This window comes from Bombus bifarius, unplaced genomic scaffold (genome assembly GCF_011952205.1).
Source record: "Bombus bifarius isolate JDL3187 unplaced genomic scaffold, Bbif_JDL3187 scf7180000008296, whole genome shotgun sequence".
Lineage (NCBI taxonomy): Eukaryota > Metazoa > Arthropoda > Insecta > Hymenoptera > Apidae > Bombus > Bombus bifarius.
The window spans coordinates 93,202-115,791 of NW_022884575.1; the positions used below are offsets into that span (position 1 = coordinate 93,202).

General features: G+C 43.8%; 1 protein-coding gene across 2 annotated transcripts in view; it reads left to right on the top strand.

Moving 5' to 3' along the window:
• The window catches only part of LOC117212420 (lachesin-like), an 81,288-nt gene that overhangs the window by 44,540 nt on the left and 14,158 nt on the right, over positions 1 to 22,590 (top strand). The window contains exon 7 of one of the 2 annotated variants that reach the window (XM_033457248.1): positions 2,477 to 2,632. The exons of the other annotated variant lie outside the window; for it this stretch is intronic. Within the exon in view, the coding sequence (XP_033313139.1) occupies positions 2,477 to 2,632 (156 nt within the window). The remainder of the gene's footprint in view (positions 1 to 2,476; positions 2,633 to 22,590) is intronic. 2 annotated transcript variants of the gene reach the window in all.

Consider the following 22,590-nt stretch of genomic DNA (forward strand, 5'->3'; position numbering starts at 1 on the left):
AAATTCCTATCGCTCTCGTTCCGTAATCGGTTTAGCTTTTCGCTCAGACATACGATAGCGTAAATTTAATCGCGAGGTAACTATATCATGGATATATACGTAGCTGGAGAATATTTCTTATCGACGAATAAGTATTCTTCTAAGGGACAGGCGCGAAACTTGACATCGTCTTGTACAATTATACGACGCACGCGGGATAACTTGGAATATTCCGAGCGATTATAGAGGCCAGAAATAACTAGCGAACCATCTTACCAAGCCACAAATGTGTATAGAGGCTAACGATATGTACGATGGTATATGGTCCCGTGTTGGACATGAATCCGAATTGCGCCCTTGGTTGATGCGCGCTATGCAAAATTACCATCCGAGCGAAGTTTCAATCTTCTCTGCGCAAAGATTGCCTTAGGGCCACCGCTGTAGCGGTTGTAGACCTTGGACTTCAGTCTGGCTATTCCGCTTTGTTTTCACTGTATGTATAGTGGCTCTAAGTTTGTTTATCGACTAGTTCAAACCAATCGTAATTCGATAGAATCATATGGCACGTCTGTATTTTGTTCGATGAAATCGTTTTCTCCGATTCAAAAGCCACGACTATTAGATACAAGTATTTTATTATCACTGTCAGTTACAAGGAGAACTCGAGACGGGCAAACGAGGAAACAGGAGTAACAGACATAACAGACATATTTGTGTAACATTCTCGGATCGAGGGGCGGCTTCCGTCGTAGTTGCGAGGAGTTGAGAGAACTCCGGGCCGAGTTTGAGAATTAAGAGAGGACTCGATCCTTGCGAAGGACGTGCGGCAGGCGCGGCTGGATGGAGAAGACAAAAAGAAGCCAAGGGTAATATCGAAACGACTGAATTCCGGCGAAGTTTTGAAACGGCAACGTGCTCGCATCCTTAAAGAAAATTCCAGTTTCAAGCGGTTTGCGAGAGGACGTATTTCGCGTGAACGAACTTACAGATCCTCGAGCAAACTCGAGAGGATCCCTGACCCGCGTTCGATCCGTGGAATTCCGAATTCGCTCGTATAAACCCGCGTAGCTGGCTTTCCCATATAATATAATAATACTTCCGACTTCATGGGCCATTTATTCGCCAGTCGATATTCCTCTTTTTCGACCGATCGAAACGTAGAGCACGCAAACCAGAAACGGTCGGAAAGCAGCGCCTGACTTGGTCGAGAGCGATTAGATACGAAAAGAAGAAGATTTGGTCGAGCGTGAATCATCGATGTCGAGAATCCTGGAAAATCGTAAAGAATCGCTCGTCCCGTATCCACTCTTGTCTTTTTTTCTTTCCATCGCGACTCTTTGTGCGGCTCTTCCTCTTTGTCGACCGCGCACGGTTCAATGGAACGTCCGTCACCATCGAACGCAACAAGTTGAACTTGGCTGCTTTTCAAAGAAGCTGCCGGAATTCATCAAACCGCTGCGCTGCCGCGCGGTCGGTGCTTGCCCGTTTTCAACTCGTCCACTCGAAACACCGTTCTCTGTGAAACGATAGAGGACATTCTGGCTGGCGTTTCCTTTCCCGATGAACGATCGCGGCCATCCCCAAACCCGCGAGCAACCCTCGTTCGTTCAATGCTTGCGTTTCACACACGGTGTGTTTCGTTTTATTCGACGAAATCCGCAGGAAACGCTGAGCGTTCCTTTGCTTTCGAAAGGGTGGATTTTCGACATCGAGAAAAAAGAAAAAGACGACGATTATGAAGCTCGAACTAATCGCGCCGGATTACCAACTGACTTTAGCGGATAATAGGGCTACGCTCGGTGGTTTCGCAGTTTTCCAACTTTCGCTCTCCCGTTCTATGTTCGTCGAGTGCTCTTGATGGCTCTCCGAGCACGTTTTTAGAAAGTTCCACTATGAAGGGTATTCGAAGTTCCGCCAGATCAGGATAAAATATCTTTCGCCGGAATTTGCCTAAACTTTCTTTGCCCATATTCGAGAAATGCATATATAAACCGGTGGAATCCTCGGTCGTCTCGATTCCGTTTCCACATAACCGTCGATACCGTTGCGCGCGATACGACATCCATACACCAGCCTCGTTTAATCGGTCGAATAGAAAAAACGAATTAAATGGTTTCCTTAACCGCGCATCGTATTAAGTCCCTATGGTTACGCAACGATCTCGCGCAGCTGTGATCGGGATTCAATTAAGAAACGGGAAGAGATCGGTTCCGATCGCAACGATTCTAGCCGTGAAATTCGCCCGGGTCTTGTATGGTGTGCGATGGTTGCACGAGGACCGGATCCACGACGATTAAACGATAGAAAGGCGAAACAAAAATTAGAAAACGAAAGAAAAAGAAATGATAGAGTAGCGGGGGAATAAAAAAAAGAAACGACGAGTAAATAAATAAAAAAGGGAAACATGTTTTCGTAAAGAGGAAAGCAACGGAGAGGAAGAGAGGGAAAGAAAGAGAGTTGGCTGGGTTAGATGAGAAAGGTCCTAATCTATTTTCAGGACGACCGAGCACGCCGTCACCAGCAAAAAGGCCGACCACCGTGTGGCCATCCTCGTACAACCCCTACTATACGAAAAGGACAGAGAGGCCGCCTCCCCCGAGCGAGGAGAGGGTCGAGAGGCCAGAGCAGAAGCTACGTGGTAGCCAGAGCACAGGTGAGGCTTGCATTCTCTCATCTGGCCCTCCCTCTCCCGCTCTTTCTTTCGTTTCTCGTGTGTCTCTGTGTTGACTCCCTTCGATTTTATTCATCACGCACATAAATACACGCAAACACGCCACCCTTTTATTCGCCGCGCGTCTTCCAGGCTGTTCTCTGTTACGCGATATTCTGCACCAATGCATCCCACGCGCACAGGCTAAATTGATTGGAACGCGCGTGTAATAGAAAGGAAGACAGATCTTAGGGCCGGGAAGGGGTTGATTCGCGACGATTGTTGCCGAAACGTTCGATACTCGATTTCGATAAGACTCCGCCGTTTGCTTCGAAACTATTAAGAAACGAGGAAGACTCGTGCCGTTTCGTGGAATAACCACGCTGGCACGAGTTTCAGGGGAGGAAAGTTGAACTCGAGCTCGCGCAGCTGAAAGAATATACGCGTCTTCCAGATTCGGTCGTACGAGAAATATACAAAATTTCCTTAGTATCGCTGTCAAACGTTTTACGGATGACCAAAGAACGTCCTTAAGAGTAACGCACAAGTTTATCGGTGCTTTTAAAGCTGCCTTCTCGCCGTACAAGGAAAGTAGCGGTATTCTCCGTTTACGGTAATCTTATGTTTAGAAGGTAGAACGTATGAAAGTAAATCTTGCTGCCATATTTTGCGCTCTTACGATTGCCAAGCTTCGCAAACATTTTGTTTTGTTCCTTTCTTTTTTTCAACGATGCTAGTGGTTTGTTTGCGCGTAGCTTCTTTGAAACGTAGAACGCTTAAAAATAGAACGGCGTAGACGCTGATTTAAATTTCACGGTCAACGACCGACAACGACCACGACATTTTTAGTTATGTCGCGTGTGTATTTCGTTAAATCGCACTGTCCTCGTTTCCAGACCCAAGATATCCGCTTACGTAAGACATCAGGCGTCTTAGTCTAAAGCAGCTCGCTGTAAACTCATCCTCGCGTTTGAAATTTAAGGGTAACCCTGTTTGCGCTGCATAATGCATCGCGTGTTTACAAGAATCCTTGCGTAGACAAGAATTTAATGCGTTAAGGGGCGCGTGGAGCGGAAAACAGCCGCGGGCTAGGCGAAAACAGCCGCATACCTGGTCTCGTCGCCCTCTTCGACTCATCCTCTTTTCTCATTTACGCAAATAAGATCGCGACCCGGCTTCTTTACGGTCTTGAAAGTAGCAACGACGTAATCACGTACGGGGTAATTCGGACAGCGTAGCGTATAATTTCAAGAATTCTCTCGGTGAGACAGAAAAGATTTGCCCTTCCTTCGTGCAACCTGTAAATTTTATATAAAGCTCTTGTCCTTGCCTTGTTCCATCGAAATAGCCGAAGTCGAATTTATCCTGTTCCTCTTTCACTTCATACGCTTCATACGCGATGAGACGACGATGCGAGCAGCGTTTTTTCGCCGTGTTCCTCCAAACCGAAACCATCTAATAAAATTCGTCTTGAGATGTTAAAAAGAGGAATCTAACACGTTGCAGATATATCATCGCCACGCTCAAACTCCAGTCTCGAATTTATTATACGCGTTATGCGAAACAGTTTGAAATTTGATTAGCACTGTAACAAGAACCGATAATCGCGATTATACGTGTATAAGGTTTAATGTTTGCATACAGACGCATCGTTGTAAAAGACGTGTCTGTAAAAGAAAGACACTTTCCGGACGACCTAATACATTTTCATAATTACGACAGTTATATCTCATTACATTGATAATGTAACGTCAAGATGTTTCGTATAATACATACGATAATACGTAAAAATTTGTATACGATAAATGTTCAGGTGAAATTTGTCGATCCGAGATAGCAAAAAGAGTCGAATTAAAAGGACGTGTTTAGAATGTTGACGGACCACCGCGGAGAAACCGGTAGTTTGCGATCAGGTCGTTTTGATGAAGCGTAGAATAGATGAATGGCCACTCGAATCGTTAACGGGATAACGAGCTTCACTGAAATGGTCCGGGAAGCCATTCCATGGCAACGTCATTAAATTCAAACCGGAACCATGGATCGACTGAATGAAACCTTTAATAAGACGTTTAGCCCTTAATGACCAATGTCGGCCACAATATTTATCTTAATAGCCGATGAATGGAACGATGCTTTCGATTCACCACGATTCGTGTAGTCTTCGTAATATCATCTGGCGCTTCAGCAATCTGATTTCCATATTCGTGCAAAGTCAATATTTGTAGACCTGAATTTACCATTGTTATGTCGATTAAATTCGAACAGTTAAATTTATCGTCGCCAATGCGAAAGTAGGAAATATGACTGGCTCGTTTATCACAATTTTTTGACAAAGGCAAAAAATTGTGCATTATTAACGTAGAATCTGTAGCAAATTGAAGCTTTAACGGTTTTGAAAATTTGTCTACGACTGTGCGTTAAAACGTCCGCGACTCAAGCTGTAAATGAATCGCGTTTAACTCTTCAAAGAATCTATTAGGTTGTCCGAAAAGTTTCTTTCGTTTTATGAGGAAATAATAGACGCACGTTTTTTGGTTTATATTATTTTGTCGAATTACGTACGATCCATGTTGTTCTGTCGAGACAAAAGAGAGATTTCACGGACTTGGTTTCACGTTTATACGAAGGTGCATTGTTGTAAAAAATACGTTTGCGAAGGAAAGACACTTTCCGGATAACCTATATTTCGAACGAGGTTTTCCTACCGAAAATCATTCGCGAAACCGTATTGGGGAAAAAGTAAATACCAGGCCTCGTTGAAGTATTTATCGTTTCGTTGTCGTGATACAAATAGCTCGGTGCAAACCGGCCATAAAGTATCCTCGAGGGTGTTATCACGTGGCGATTCGTGTCACCGGTGAAGCATCGTGCCGACTGATGCCCATTCATTTCCATTCATTAACGACCGTTAACGGGGTAATGTTTTAGCCGATCCGGAGAAAAATCAACGGGAGGTCTATCCGGGAATCTGTCAATTATCCGCGAACTTTCGGCCGTGAAATAGCACCCGATTCGCCGTTTGCCTTCTCTGCGATATTTTAAATAACGATCGAACGAACGCCCGTGCGACGTTCATCTTTTATTAAAATACCACTATCGATTCGACTCCTCAGCGACGAAACAATTTGACAGGCAAATGACATAGGTTTATTTTCGGGAAAGGAGAAATGGAATGTCCGATCAAGAATATTCTACCTAAACTTTTATAACGTTTTCAATTTGTACACTTGGGAATTGCAAGAAACACTGTCTTTGGGAGGAATCGTAATACACAGAATGGCACAAAAACAACGCAACTCTAAGTTTAGATGGCGTCAACATTTTTAACGATAGAACCAGCCTTGACTAAAGCGTGAAACTCGTATCGTAGATATAAATTTATAAATACAAAGCGAATGAAAATTCTTTACATTTCATTTTCACGGCGTCAAATTCGTAGAATTATTTCTCTGAGAAATTATAGAACAGTCATTTCGTCCACTTTGCCAGCTTCGACATTAAAAAAGATACATTGGAAGATGTCTAATGATCTAACTGCATACACACAGCGTCATACCGTATTATTTTCGTGCGACAACGTAAAGATATAGTCCATCAACGAGTTTCAAAGTGTCGTTAAAGCTGGGGCAAACAGTTTCGCAACCGATTCGTCTGTCACTATGCAAACTAAAATCTGACTCGTACGGTCCCATTCTACTGTACGGTGGGAGCCGATCACCGCGGCCGAACGTGACCAATTGTACGGCGTTTAGACTAAGTTCCCAAAGGAAAATGCGTCCGGAATTTTACGCGACACCGTGGCCGCTGCACCGATGTCACCGCGGCGAGAAGCGGCAAACACGCGCGGAAAGCTCGAACGAAAGTCAGCGAGCACGTACCCGGCCGCGTGTGGCCGGGATTGTCGGACGTATCTAACACTGGTGAAACGTGGGAAAATCTAACACGGACAGAACAAAGTTCGATAAAGGGGCGTAAACTCGGAGATATTTCTTTGGCAAAGCGAGACGGAATCGAACGTAACGGAAGGATCGACTGGAACGTACGACACTACCATGAGAATTGCTGTCGTAACGCGAGTTTGACGAATAAAATGCTCCATCTTCGCTGCGAATGTAAACTTCAAGCTTGAAGTGCTCGCTTTTGTGAGTGTAATAGAAAGATTTTCTTTTTCCTCCCTTATTTCGTTCCTTTTATTTTTATTCTTCCCCTTTCTCTTGGAGGAATAGAGACAAATCTGTAGCACCGTGAGTCTTGTAAAAAATATACGCGAGACGTTCCAGTCGATCGATTCAATGCGACACATTAAACGTGCAACGATACCTTCTCAACGGGTTCCCTTTACACGTGCCGAAACGACGAACTCGTTCCATCGATGCGTTTCCCTCGGCCAATGGTCGTTACCCTCTCTCTACCGCACGACCATAAGTGCCCGATCTAATAAAATAGTGAAATAAGTTCGTGCCGTGGCAGCCGTTACCCGGGCAACACGCGCGATTTCGCTGGCTTTCTTACGACCGGTTACAATTGCATACATTGCGTCGTTACGGGGCAAAAGAATACTCGCTGCACTCGCTACTCCCATAGAGAATCTTAAAAGTTCTCAATAAACTCCGGGTAATATGTAGTACAATAAAAACGAAAAGGAGGAATAGAATAGAACAGCAGGTACTTCGCTCGAATGAAACTGTTATACATACTACAAAATACGCTGTAATTTGTCGCGGTAAATAATACCGCGCGTAGTCAGACACCGCGGCAATTAATAATAGACGGTGAGCGTGAAGAATCGCTTCGATCAATCAGCGATACGCGCTACCATCTAGATTTGGTAGCGCCGTGTAATCTGTGTATTCGTAAATGTTGGGATCAATAGGCTTATTAGAACCGAGATTTATCACGTCGATGAAATTCAGTTAAAAACGGACAGCTGATTATTCTTGACAATTTACTTTGTTCCTTGTCATAATCGATATTCACCTGTCGGAAGAATTCCAATGCATTTGCACGTAACCTGCGAGCACGCTAAACGACAGCCACTTATCCATTTCTAAGCCACCGCCTGCGTCTGGAAATTCTCGCAGCATCAAAGACACGGGCACACCGATAGACAGGCACGGGTCGAGAGTGTCGTAGGTGGCGTTTTGAAATATGCATGGGCATCCCTTAGTACGTTTAGTAGGAAATTACGTAGGAACAACACGCGCCGCCTCTATAGCACGCCGTTAATATTAACTACACCCCTCTCGAGTATTATCCCAGGGGTAGCGGAACCGAGGCGCAGCCACCTGCTAGTGGGTTACGCTTTTAGGTTACAGTTCGCCACCGAAACGCGTGCGCGTGCCGGCGAAAATTGCTAATTTTAGTTTCGACGTTGGGCGCCGGATCCATTTACTTGTACTACTCGTCCGAGCGAAAGTGAAGTCTTTGAGATGTACTACTTAACAGAGTAACGAAGTGTTCGGGAAGAGCGGTGAAAGAAGTTCGACGTTTGGCGCGAGATCCATTTACCTGTACTACTTATCCAGGCGAAGGTGAAGTCTTTGAGATGTACTACTTAACGGAGTAATGAAGTCTCTGGGAAACGAAGTAAAAAAGTTGAGATAGCAAGATTTAAAGATATTTTACGCTGTCGATCGGCCAATTTTCATATAAAACTTCCACGTTTAGCACTGTATTAAAAATATGATAATTATAAAGATATCGTACGATGTCATAAAATAGTAGACACCGGAATATAATCTTCTTGCTACTTATATACCTCAGGCCATTCCTGTTCCACCGATCTATCACAATATATCGAAATTAATATAAGACGAACTGTGCAGTGTCCAATCGTATCCGCTAACGAATCGTATAAGACGCAAAGCGAATTAGAGACGAATTGGATGATAATGGTTAGCATGGAAGGAAAATAGAGGATCATAGGATCAATGGAGGAACGTACATAATTGATCGGTAGATTTATCTTTGAAATTGTCGGGCGTGTATAAGCAAAGAATAGCGATAAGAAATTACCGAGTAAAACCACGAGGAAGATGTTACATCATCGGCGGTCTAGTTGCAAAACGCTGTCGTGCACGCGAAGCAGCCTGCAAGGAAGACTTTAATTGCGGCGTTCCGTGCAAGCGGACTTTAAATAACTTGTTGCGGATTGGACAATTTAACGGCGCGAACGTTCCTTGCATAAAACGGGATTAAAGGTGCGACGAGTATCGCGAGACTCCGCCACTTGGAGGTTAGTGGTTCGGAAACAATGCACGAAAAGACACCACTTTTAAATAACGCGATAAAGACTTATTCGAACGACGGTACTTCTTCCTTTAAAAATCTATTTCGTAGATAATTTCTATCTCCTTTCGTTGGATTCCTCTTGAACGATCGAAACGTTATCACAAAATCACTGCAGTGGCTGTGCAGCGACGACGCTACTGGAAGGTGCCATAATTCACGAAGCAGGAAGTCATGTTGCTATGTTTATAATGAGAAAAAAAAACAGGTCAGCGAAATAAGATCACGTAGGAGTGTCGCGGAGAATATTGTATGAAATTACAAAGTACATGATATTATTTTTCAAGACGAAGAAACGACGATGTCGTGGAAATGTCTGTTTCTGGAGATCGTCTCATTAATGAAGGGATCCGTAATTTCGAATTAGTCAGGACGAGTATTATTCGTTGATTATCTTATTAAGATCTAATTAGGCAATTAAGAAGTGTTTGAAACGGAAATTAAGCTCCGGATAGCAGGAGGGAAAAGCACGTTTATGTGAGAAAATGGACGGTCTCTACGATGGCGCGAACAGTTGGCAGCAATTTCCATCAGCATCTCGAAAATTCCTATTTCGTAGGTGGTATCGGGGCCGCGAACAAAAAGCATTAGCGGTTCTGCATACTGGCGTATCTAATCTATGAACGCAATGTAATCTCACGAGCGGTTGATGCTGCTAATGTCTACCATGCCAGGCATCCTCGACTCCTTGAAATTTCGTGGACACTTAGTAGTACGAAGCTCTCTAACAAGAACCACGGCCCTGTGTACGTAGCCGCCAACACGCTCGCGTTTCCCGGAAATTCAGTCTAATCTCAATTTTCCCGCGCGTTCTTAGCATTAACATCGGTTGACCGACGATAAACTTCCGGTCTATCTTCTTGCTTCGGTGTTTCCACCTAAGAAAACTCCCTGTCGGTGTATCCGACCGAGGTAGAATGTGCAAACGGCGAGTTCTCGCGACTGACATCGTTACGAGGACCATTCCCGATCCACGAAGCTTTGCAGCGGGTATTTTCAAATATTCCTGCGGCATTATTATTCGAAAATACAGGTTTAATATCGTGCGAAGATAAAAGAAAAGTTACGATCAAGATCTAGTTACACCGGTAGTGATCGCTGAATTTTCGATTCAAATTGTAAATACTCGTTTCGATAAAACTTGGACGAATGCTGAAGAATTGAAGGGGCACAGTTAGCAAGGTCTCGAGCAATCTCAGAACGCCGTAACGCGTAACAGCAGTTTTGATCGTGGTTTTCCTCGTGATCGCATCTTCTTGAATTCACCAGCACCGCTTATAGCCACTATCTCCGGCAGACATCGTTGGCGTGTTCTCTTCCTCTTAAAGAACGTTTCTCGCTTCCCTCCGTGCACTCGAGTTCCGTTTCCACCGATTGGGGGTTGGCCTCGGAAACGTATACGCCAAGAACTCACAGCTAGCTCGATAACCAGCTAATGCTCTCGACAAACAGCACCGCGCTATATTTCTATCGATTTTCATGAGTTTCTGGATACTTTTCTAGCGCGGGTATTGCGGCTGTTTCGATATTGGCTGGATGTTCGATGGATATTCGTAATAGAGAGTTAGGTATATTTATTTATTCTGTGATTTTATGACGAATTGTTTGAACTCGCGGCACTTTTTACGTCCGTCAATCGTCGTGCCTCTACGACTTCAAAAAGAACAAAAATTTGAGGGAAAAAAATTCGAAAAAAGCAAACGAAAAATATAGCGATAGTTGATGCGGTTCTCTTTGTTCGCAAACAGATTTCTCGGGCCTGTGGCTCTATTCAGGTCGCGGCAGATTTTATTTGAGAATTTTACAAATGGTTATATGTCATCGCGCGAATTCACGTTCGCTACGTCACAGATATAATTGTTTCCCAGATCGCGGCTTAACCGGCGCGGAAGTTTCACCGCTTTCCATTTGCGATGAAATTGAAAAACCTGGGAGTGAGATGTAAGTGACAAACTGAATCGATATGCAAAATTATCCAAGGAAAAAAACAAACAAGAAAGAAGAACGTACGATCCTGAAAAAAAAGAGGAAAATTCGCAGTTAAAAACACTGAAAATCTCTATTGATCTGTGAACCAGTCTATCCAATTTTCAAACAAATTTTTTCGTTAAAAATCGGACGTATTTTTCCTTGAAAATGTCCACTATCCACGATACGTGAATTTGGATCACGTGTTGAATGGAAATCTATATTTACCTCGGAGTCAACGTATCGAATACTCAAAAAGCTATTTTCACTAAAAATCTCACTTGTTGTCTCTGAAAACGTTCCACTGTTCACGGCGCATATATCTCCAGTTTCTCTTGAACGAAAATTTTTATTAATTTCTGAACCAACCAGCCAAGTAATCAAAAAAGAATTATTTTCTCTAAAGATCATACGGATACTCTAGGGAAAATTTTCATTATTCAGGACACGCGAATCTCGAACCGTATCTTGAACAAAAAATTAATCTCAATGCTAAAAATTCTGAAAAAATTAATTTCATTAAAAAAAAGAAACATACTCTCCGGACATTTCCGCTATTCACGGAACGTGAAACTCGAATCGCTCCGTGAACGAAAACTTGCGTTAATCTCAGTGTCGATCTACCAAATTATTTAAAAAGTTATTTCAAACGAAGATCGAACGTATTCTCCGAAAAATGTCGACTATTCGTGACGCGTGAATCTCGAGTTCTGTCTGCAACGAAAATCCGTGCTGCTCGCGGTCGGCTTGAATTTCCAGCGTTCGACACGATGGTAACGTTAACAAGGATCACCGTGCCGGCTGTCCGTGTGTATCTGTTAGGTAGCAGCAGCGTTTAATCTCAATTTCCGGGGCTCGGTGTTCCAAGGCGCGCCGGCTGACGAGCAGTAAATAGCTAGCTCGCCGCGTTACAGCCAGATGCATTCTCGTTGCCAGTCTGTTTCCCATTTTCCCCTCTGTTCTCCGCGTTATTCTCTATCCACGTTTCTTCTTCTTTCGCGTAGACGTCTCCGTGGATAAGAAGGAGTACAGTTGAGGCGTGTTGGTTAAGCGGACCACGTTTCCGCTGTATCTTCTGCCAGCAGCTTCAGAGACGACTTTCTTCCTCCGAGGAAGATGCTCCCTGAATCTTCCTCCAACCAAGGATATTTCAGCTTCTAAACTACCTACCTTGGCCTTCGTATTTTCTTATTAATCTACCTATCCCTGTACACCTTTCCAGTCTTTTTTTTTCCTTCTATCGAGACGGTAGCAAATTTCGGATCCTCGACGTGTTATTTTTTTTTTGATAAAAATTATTGAATTTAATCAAGTACGAGATAGATTGTATTGTAAGAAAAAACGAGAAGCTTGAAAAATTGAGGATACTCGTTCGATTTTTCCTGATACTATAAGACTGATTTGAAGATAGAAATTTAATGAAAGCTTAAAAAAATCAGGCCTCTGTCAGTGTGAAATACAGAGAAGATCAGAAATCGTACATCCCTTGTAGAATCGTTGGCAATCTTGCAGACGAACGTTCAGAGAATATGTGTTACTTTTTCTATGTTCATTTTGGACCTGAAAATTGGTTCGGTATATTGACGTTCCCATCGAACACATCGATCGACAACATCAAACGAAGTTCTTTCACACAAGCAAGCGTGTAACAAAGTCCAGGGTCTCTAAGCGATTTCCGATCGGCGCACTCGAGTGACCAGAGTAGTTGGTAATCCCCCGGTATCCCGAAGGACTACAGCCTGCTTATAAACTCGCCACCGTTGAGAAGTTAATCACGAAGACTTAGCGACCGCCTAATGCCCATTAGCTGACAGCTCGCCACCGTGTTTCTTTCAAAATAAACATCGATTAACCAGCTCGGATATTTTCACGGCGAAACTACCAACTTTCTCGTCGATTCGACTTCTATCATCCTCCAATAGTTGATACGTGGCGCGTATCGAAAAATCGCTCGTATTGTACGGAACAAAAGGTAAAAAAGGAAGGGACAAAGCGAATTAAAAATTGCTACCTGTAACGTGGCATCGATAGAATATCGAAAAAAATAACCGGCAAAGCGGGAGTTCCTTTCACAAAGAATGCTGGTATGTAACGGCGCGCGACGTTCGACAATAACGCCGGCACAAATTTGTCGAGCAAATACAGGTTATAGCCGTGGAAACCTTCGGCACGAGCGCGAAATCCGCGCATAAACGCGTTCGCGTATATTCCTATCGAATCCGGATGAAAATGATCTGTGATGGACGAGCGGTGATACGTTCGCCAGATTAAATTGTTGGACAACGTTCTCGAACACGTGAAATTGAAACGTTTCGGCCGGCGTTGCCCTCGCAACGAACCAATTTTTCCGCGTGCGGGCACCATACTCTCCGCCCGTTGGAATTTCCTAAGCTGACGCATCGTTTAGAAATAAACGATACGCGGAGTACGATGTTTGCGGTGAAATTGAATCGCTTATCATCCCCCAGATCGCCGTTCAATCGAGGAATCTCCGGCCTGCTGCCGCTTTTCACCGGCATAATGTTGATATTAAATTTCCAAGTTATTCGATATCGATCATCAATCACGGTGACGCCGACCGGCAAACAAGATTCGTACGGGAAAAGGAGAAAAACGGTACCTGTTGCGCGATAGGGTTACAAACCCGAAGATGGGTATTCCGCGGGATGGAAAATCGTTTCGAACTGAACGCGATAACCGGTTCGATCAATTATCGAAGATATCGTCTATATTTCTGTTGAGATATGACTAAAAAAGTTTCAACGTATAGCTGTAAAGTATGTTTGATTTTAGAGGACGAGATACGAGACACGCTTTGGGAAAGAAGGAACTGAGAAAATGGAAAAATATCGTGTAGACTTAAAGCGGCGAGCTTACAACCTCTCGTAGCAAGTTTGAAAAAATATAACCTCGTACGCTAATTAGTACCATTATACCGGTCGTGATTCATTACGCTACGTCCATTTCTTGAACGACACGTTATACGACTCAGTCAAGGGTATAATCGATGAAACCAAGGGGCGAGCATTATCAGAAACTTTCTTTTTTTACCGCTGTCTATCACGCTATGACGCGCAAGAAGCACGGAATACACCTGTTGCTCACGGCCATCGATAGACCTATCCAGAAGCTTTTTAAAAAGCGACGACTCCGCCAAGCCCATAACGATTGAAATTTATCTACTTTCTCCGCGAGCCGTTTCAAACCAAGGGTGTTCATTCGAAGGAATTAAGCGGAACAAATCGACGGTCGTTCGATCAGGACCCCCGCCTTTCCATCGTCCTTTCACTAGAATCTATAGATACGTTTGGAACGCGGAGGTTCTAGAGATTCGCAGCTAATAAAAATCGTTTCTATATTCGGAAAATTAATTTCCAATTAGTAGAAGATTGAATATAGATATAAATTTAGAATGAATCTTTTGTAATTTCTACAGAAAGCGTTCGTATATATTCTTAAATTCCAAAGAAGCGTTCTTCTCGTTATTTCTCGATGAAATCTTTGGTAGATCTATGAAAGTACCATTATACACATAATTTGCCTCAGTCGAAGAATTTACTCCGATATCTTACAATTAAGATACTTATCGTAGATCAAAGTGGAGCGCAGAATTGGTCATCCAACGATATACGTTTCCTCTTTTCTGTTTTTCCGTTGCCATGCCATTCTTTTCGCGTGAAACACAGGCAAAGTCCCGGTGACAAAAACGGCAAGGCAAATGTTTCCTGTTATCCCGGCTGTAACGCCTCGAGTTACAAGCTCGCTTTCTATGCAATTATGTTTAACAACGGAGAAAAAAGAACAGGGCGTCGCTCGGTCTTGTCCTTCGTCTTCATTTTTCGCGCGATAAAACGTGCCGCGCCGGGCGTCGCGTCGAGGAAAATTCGTTTCGCAAACAGGTCGCGCACGCGGAAAAACTGCTGTCGCGTGCCAACGAAGAAAAGAAGAAGAACGAAAGCGACCCGCGTATTCCGTAGACAGTCGACTATAACAATTATGCTCGAAACGCGTTAATTTTTGCGCGTACCGGCTGAAGCCAATAACGCTAAGTGACGCTAAGTGACAAATCTCGCGTCCCTTGTTCGTTTCTCTCTGATATTTCATGCGACGAGCACGCCTCCAGAGTAGATTTTTATCTGGACGATTTATTGTTTACCCACGTACTAACGCGTTTATCTACGCCAGTGGATCTTCCTCGGAGATTAAAGCTGGCAAATTATAGTACAAGTAACCCGAGGATTTTATCGCGATCTAAGCGTTAAGGTTGTACTGCTTTCAGACCTCGAGCTTTTAACTTAACGGCACTTGAGAATCGAAGAGAAAACTTTTACCGATATATGGCACAGCATTTTGTTGGCAGGAATATCTTTGCCCTGGCTTTTCGAGGTCGAAGCTTTTGGATATCGTACATTCCCACGAAATTTCTACGAGATTCTATCATTTTCTTTCTTGCGTTATAACAGCAACCATAGTGGATATTTTCTTCCGTAAACTGTCCAAGTGAAAATTCATTTCGATGTCGAACGAATGTCTGTGCCGGAAAGTTGATAGCAAGAAAGAATCGATTCAGAGAATACACGCGAAGATTTGGCATGAATGATGCGGCGTGCAGATTCGATTACGCGTAAGATCTTTAAGATCGAGACGCGTGAAAATCTCATAGAAATTTCGTCGGGAGAATTCAAAGAGACAAAGTTTAAATAAAAATCGACTCGTAGTAAGAATTCTTAAGGTAGATGAATGATTATTTTATCGTATATGTAACGAACAAAAACGTGTCTACGCTTCGCTATTTCTACAAGATCAGGAATACACAAAATGATATTTTCGTAAGAAAAGCGGGAATAAAGTATCCTGGTAGGATAACGTTGCTGTGACACAGAGAGACGCGGATTCGCGGGAAAAGAAGAGCTCACGGCAGAAATATACGTCTTGCTTCTTGGTCGATTCGTCTTGCCGCGGAAAACTCTGGCGAGAAACGTTTCCGAAGCTTCCTTGCAGCGGCGCGGCATGAGCTTAACACGATGTAAGCCCCGCCCGGTGTGCGGATATATCGCGGTTTCTGCGGCCCGTTGCTATCCGTATCCATAAAGAATGTAAGCTTCCACGGAGACTCGTATCGTATCCTCCCTGTGGCGCAATAACGGCGACTCTCGGGATCCAAAAATTTCATGCATACGATATAAAGTATAAACGACGACTTCATCATCCCCGACGTTTCGCTCCTGCGTCTCCGCATTTTCTTTTCCATCTCCGTGCTACGCAACTTCGCGTTTCGTTCTCGATGTGCCGCGTCTCTGGTCGCGAGTGTCGCGACTGGAAAACGGGAAGGTCGATTTCGATCTTTCCATCGTCTGCAAATGTCGAGCTCTTGACTTGTTCTATCGAGCTATGAACGCGATACAAAAGGAAGTACGCGGAGAAAATCGGCACGCAAGGATATTGAAACGGCGAGCGGGAAAACGTACGTTCGCACTGAAACGTCTGGGATTGATTTTTGGCCTTTTCTGGAATAATAACCGCGCAAATACGAGGCTTCCCTCGTCAAAGGAATATCCGCGCCAATATCGACAGTTTGATTCTTAAGGTCGCGATGCCGGACGTGTGGCACCTCGCGAAAATTGCCCTTCGCCTGTGAAATTTCCTGGAACCTTCTTTCGGTATTTCGAAATATCCCGCTCCTTTGAAACGGTTACGCCGGGGGAAATGCCGCCTTCCGACAGCAGAAATTGAACGTTCACACGATGATGTTTCGTCGGAGAACGCGTGCTCCAGCACGTTTGATCGTCGGTTCGTTTTCGAGTCAACGAGCTTTCATCCTACGATGCTGTTTGCGCCTTGGAAACTGGATACGAAGTTATGGATATTTGTTTTGCTGAGTTTACAAGTATCGCACGAACGGTGTTATTTAATTGAAGACGCGAAACAATAGCGTAAAGCTTTTTACGCGATAGTATCGTAGACTTGTCGATTTGCTGGGAAACGACGAGGCTCTGAATTCACAGTTACGGTAAAATTTCGTCACCCACACATCGAGCTACACCGACCTGTGTTCTGTCGGCAAATGACTGTTTACGGTAACGACAACGATTTTGGCTTCTACCTCGCCTGCGGAATATTTAAGGAAGCTATCTGGAAGAACTGTTTGTTGGAGGTAGCGAGAAAGAAATTCATGAATTTCCAAACAATCGACTGGTATTTTTCCTTCTTAAGATTATTAAGAAAAATATAATACCTGACTCTGGATAGATTCTACGAATTCAGATTTATTTTCTTCTATTTTTGTAATTTGAAGTTGTTGAACAATTTGTCGTTGTCTTCTTCGCGTTTCTTAAATGTTTCTTAAATGTTCGAGAATTTTCACAATAAACACTTACAGTCTCGAATAGACGATAATCGGATGAAAATTCTTCGTTTTTTACGATTAGATCTACGACTCCTTTCAAGATTACGTAATTCTCATGGGAAACAAAAAAAAATCTGCGAAGACTGAATTGAGAAGTTCGTGAAACGTTCGCAAGATGAATTGTAACATTGATCGAGCAAATTAATTTCCATGGAAGTGATATAGTGATTTTCATGAAACAAGGACACGCTAACGTTTCGTTCTATATGGCAAGTTAGAGGATGGAAATGAAAATGGAGACGAAAGTGAGATACAAACCGGTGAGGACACGCTGCTAGTTCGTGGTTTAACACCTGCGGGCAAAGAACAGAGCCAGGTTTCGGGCACCAGGTTTCAGAGACTTTGACCGCCGAACAGGTTCGCAACGGAGCGTAGAAGCACAGCCTAAGGCGTTCCTCGATAAATTTGATGAAAAAGTTTCGCTTGGCGGCGAGTCGGCTCGCGGCGCCAAGCCGCCCCCGGCGAGAAAACGATACCTTTTCCGAGTTTCGTGTCACCAGGCTTGATAACGACGTTCCGTACCGTGAAAAGCTTAAACGTCGCCCGTTCTCTGCTCCTTTCCTCCAAGGCCCGAAGCTCTTTTTGCGATTTCCACAATTTTTTTATCTTTCTCCTTTTTAACGCAAGAATCGAGGTCTGAAGCGATGAAACTTGAATCGAGATACCACACGCTCTTTCAGAAACATATTTTTTCATAAACATGACGGTTTCGCTTATTAATTGATTTTTATACTCTCGTTCCGTTGACGTTGACGTTGACGTTGACAGATTTTACGAGACGCCGAGCGACGCATTTGCAATTATTACGTTACATCGTATATTAGTATATATTAGCTCGTATCGTCATCTTGTCAGTCGTAAAGCTAAAGCGAAGTAGGTCGAAGTCGTTTCGACGATCGCCAGCGAGCGTAACGCGTGTTTATTGTCCTAATTGCTGTTGAGCAAATATTTTTCACGCGACGGATCGTATGTGAAGTTTGGCCATCGGAGAGGAATTCGACAGCAGCGTATAATGCATAATAAAGCCAAAAATCAGAGACAGCAGCGCATTAATTAAAAGGGGAATTAATTAAAGTTTCGCCGGAGAGGGGTTACGTGTCGTTAGCAGAGTCGATCAGGGCCGTGCTCGCGGTCCCTGATAAATAAACAATTTTCGGCCAGGTAATCGACGGGGGCCGCGTGTTATTGCTCGGAATCCCATTAGCCAACGGCAAAAAGGAAACCGAGATAACGCTAACAAACTTCGGTGATCGCCGGCGCAATCGGAATTTCAATATTTCGCAAATCGATTATCAGCGCGCGGACACCGCTGCTGCCAGCGAGCCGTTCTCTTCGTCGGCCTACAATCCACTACCAACGAAACATCATGCGATTCTGAATTATAGAGAATTACACAGGGTCACGCCCAGTTCATGAAATATTAACAGTCCGATGTAACCTTCCAACGCGGCACTTTGCCCTTTCGTTTGCCCACTTTTCCCATTCTGCTGCCCATTCTGGCTATAGAACCGCTTATACCGGTTTGTCGTGCGATACAACGTTCTTGTCGATCGCTTAATCTCGTCCGAACCTGTCAATTACACAACGTTCGCGTTACGCTATCGTTAAACTGGATGCGTATCTCGACGAACTGTCAAAACCTCTCGAAGAGTGAAATGTATTGAATTGAACGGCGAGATCGTTTCATTTTTACCACCAAACTGAAGGACGTACTTTCTCCTTTACGTGTCCTCTTTTTGATCGATACATGCACCGTTCCTTTCGTCGACTTTTCGCCACCTCTGTGCTAACTTTGTTATCCCATCTATCGGCGTTGTTTAGTCCTCCGCGAGCAAGAAACGTTCCAATTCGTTTCCGCAGTCTTCAAAAGAGAAGAAGATTTTATCGTTGAGGTAATTTTGTGTCGAATAAGCGATAGTCTGAGCGTGCGTGATCGAGAGAATGTCGTAGACGGAATGGAACATTCCATTCAAGTTGTAGGAATTCTTGTCGCGCGAAGATCGACGCGCCTGGTTTTGCGTTGTCTCGGTGAAACATGTTCGAAATTGTATCGGACTAACAAGAAACAAATATTCCGAAAAGTACTTGTTTTACACTCCACAGTTGTCTGACGATCGATCAACGATACCGGGTTAGACCAATTGAATCGAAGTTAGTGGCCATTGTTTAAACTCGGTAGCATCTCGCTATTAAAAAACGGAACGAACTTTCTATTTAACGCAATGTATATGCAGCTGTTCATAAAGATCTACATACACTGGCTCGCGAATGTATTTGAACACTTTTAGAAAATATTTACATAGCTATGTATATGTATGGATATTATTATATAACCAAGTTTTCCACTTAAACGCTCCAGCTTCGCAGAAACAAAGCAACGCTGACAAAATATTGCTTTAATATACTCTTTGATACTGGCTAGCCTTTTCTATTCTCCGAGCTCTTCTTGTCTCGCATTACCTGCCATCTTCCTCATTCTCCAACCTTTTCACCTCGTTCCGGCTGGTCTGTCGCTTCCTGTTTCACTTCCGTTTCCTCCGCAACTTGGCCTTTCCAGTTGTCGGTTTTTCGGACCACTTTTCCTCTGTTCCCCAGTTCACCCATTTCCAGACTGCTCTTCCCCTCGGTTTTCTGCCAAGCGTTACGCTTCTGTCCGTCCTGCAGCGTGCGCCTAATGCACTAAATTGCCAGCTAGCGAGCGCTATGCTAATGTCTTTACTCGCGAATCCGGTAGCCGAGCGCGCGGAAAGAAAAACCTCGGAATCTACGTCGCGCATTCTACCTTGATTCTTTGGAAAATTCAAAGGATCAGTTCGCAATCTCGTTTTCGTCTACGGTAGAATTTGTTCTCTTTTCTACACGCTTCTTACCAACGTATTACGAACATACCGTGCCTGTAATTTCACTTTTCAGTGAGATAATTGATACCGCATCAAAGATAATGGAGATTGATCTAATCGATAATTTTCATGAATGCCGGAACGTTACGGTTTATTAGCTTTGTGGTATTGCGCGATCCTGAAACTATCCGTCGTTACAATGCGGCGTGCGTTTATGACGATGATGATCAGTGTGCTCGCGAGTCATTGTCGTGGTAGGTACCTAAATTTTGCTATACAGACGGCAGGTCGTCGATTCATAGCGCAAAGTCGGGAGAACGAGCGAATATATGAATTTAACATTTCTCTGTCTGGTAATCTGCACAGGTGAAAATTAGTTTTAGAAATTAACCGCGGTGGGATCTAATTTTCCACTTATGCGTCTACGCTTCCAGCATTCGGACACGTTATATTTATTGAGAAACTCTAGCAAATTATATTTCCTATGATGTTCTATACTATGGAAAACATAAATTATAGATATAAGTGAAAAGTAAGAGTTGTAAAACGCGGTAAAGTTGTAAAAATCAACTGATTTCCTAATACGTACTTATAGTTAGCGGTATGCTTCGCCCATACTATAACAAAGATCACTAATTTTCGTTATCAGAAGAAAACTATCGCATCCATCGATCGCATCAGCCGAAAGGAAAAAAGTGAACAAAACTCGTAAGATCGAGTAATCGAAACCAGCTACCGCTCGTACATTGACTCTGCGTCTATTGTAACACTTTAAAACAATTTATCCCACACAATTGGAAAAGTCGTCAACGATACACAGCACCAAAAGAAGATGCGTTTTTAATTCGTTCATTGACTCGTTTCTTTATCGTCCTCGCATTTATTGGGTCAGCAACTAAGTAATCGCGGATTTTGTCATTAGGTGGTAATTACAAAATCCTCAATCACATAGTTGCCAATCTAATAGATAGTTCTAATTATTAATACAGAGATATAGAAACGAAATATTTTGAAGCGAGTTCGAACCGATATAACAGCAAGGGCAAAAGGAAGATGATCGATGGGCAAGGAAACAGAGCTGGAAGCAGAGCCGCATACGGAAAAAAGGAGGATTAAAAAGGAATTCGCGCGAGCCTTATCGTCGACAAAGGACATCCGTAATACGCGTGTATATTTGCGCAGCGTGTGCAATATATAACGCAGTGGAGCGATATTAAGCGGCTCTCCCGCGTTCGGGGCCCCTCTTTCCGCATCAAACGGGAATTATGTTACAGCAATGAGGGCGTAACGACGAGCAAACGAGGCTGTTTGCGAAGGCAGCAGCCGAGTAAAATCGTCAAACGTTTCACCGAAAAATCGGGGATATAGAACACCGCACGCCGTCAGAAGATGTTCCATTCGCGAACGCTTCACTCGTTTCTAAAACTCCACTCGACTTTATCCCCGGCCGCCCCCTCGCTCTCTCTCTCTCTCTCTCTCTTTCTCCCTCTTCTTCACTATTTCTCTGTATCTCATTCTCTCGCCCCCTGTAAAATGTTTCTCCCGCGACGAGAATATTCTGACGAAACAATGAATGCTGCAACGGTTGAAAATCGAGACTCGGATTAATGAAGGGTATTGTTAGGGGAATTAGACGCGTATATGTACGATTGTGAAGAGCTTAATTGTTGAAAATTCTGTTATTCTATCGTCGTGTTTGTTGCATTTGAAGGAAAATCTTGGAGGTAGATCTTACAACGCTGCTCGTCGTAGATCAATTAAAGCTGATTAAGAAAGGAGAAACGAAATATCGGCTGCTGCCGTTTTAACGAGAAATTATCTCCGGTATAGGTATATTCTCCTCTCCTTTTTTCTTCCTCCGTTACATGACTTTAACGCGACTTTCAGAGGCCTTTTAGCAAGGAGTTAAAATCATTTTCAGTTTAAACGAGACACCCTGTGCGTATCGTCATCCCATCCTATACGAAACTAGACCGTCTCGATCTGATCCATCGCGCGTCGAACGTTTCATATCAATCTCAAATGCACATTAAAAAATATTGTGCCATTTAGACGAACTCTCGGATGAATCTGAAACGTTCGACGCGATGAAAAGGTCCGCCCATGGAAGCGCGGCAAGCTAAATTCGCTCGGCTGAATTTTCAGTTGCGAATTCGCCGAAAAAACGGTCGCCACCGAGGCCGAGGAAGACACGGGTGGCGTTCTTGGACGCGGCGCGCGTTTAACTTCCGCCGGAAGGGCGGCTCGAGTGGCTTCGTGTCCGTTCGTCGCACGAGGAGTGCACTCTGGGAACAGTCGCGGCGTGAAACGAGCGTGGAGACGCTCGCGCGATTCCCATCCTCGTTTCGTTTCGTCCCACTTTCCCCTGGAGAATCCCGGTTTATCCCCGACAGACTGAGAAAAACGTTTCTTCCGCTTCGAAATCCTTTTGCCGAGCCCTCTGTTTCACCGCGCCGCGA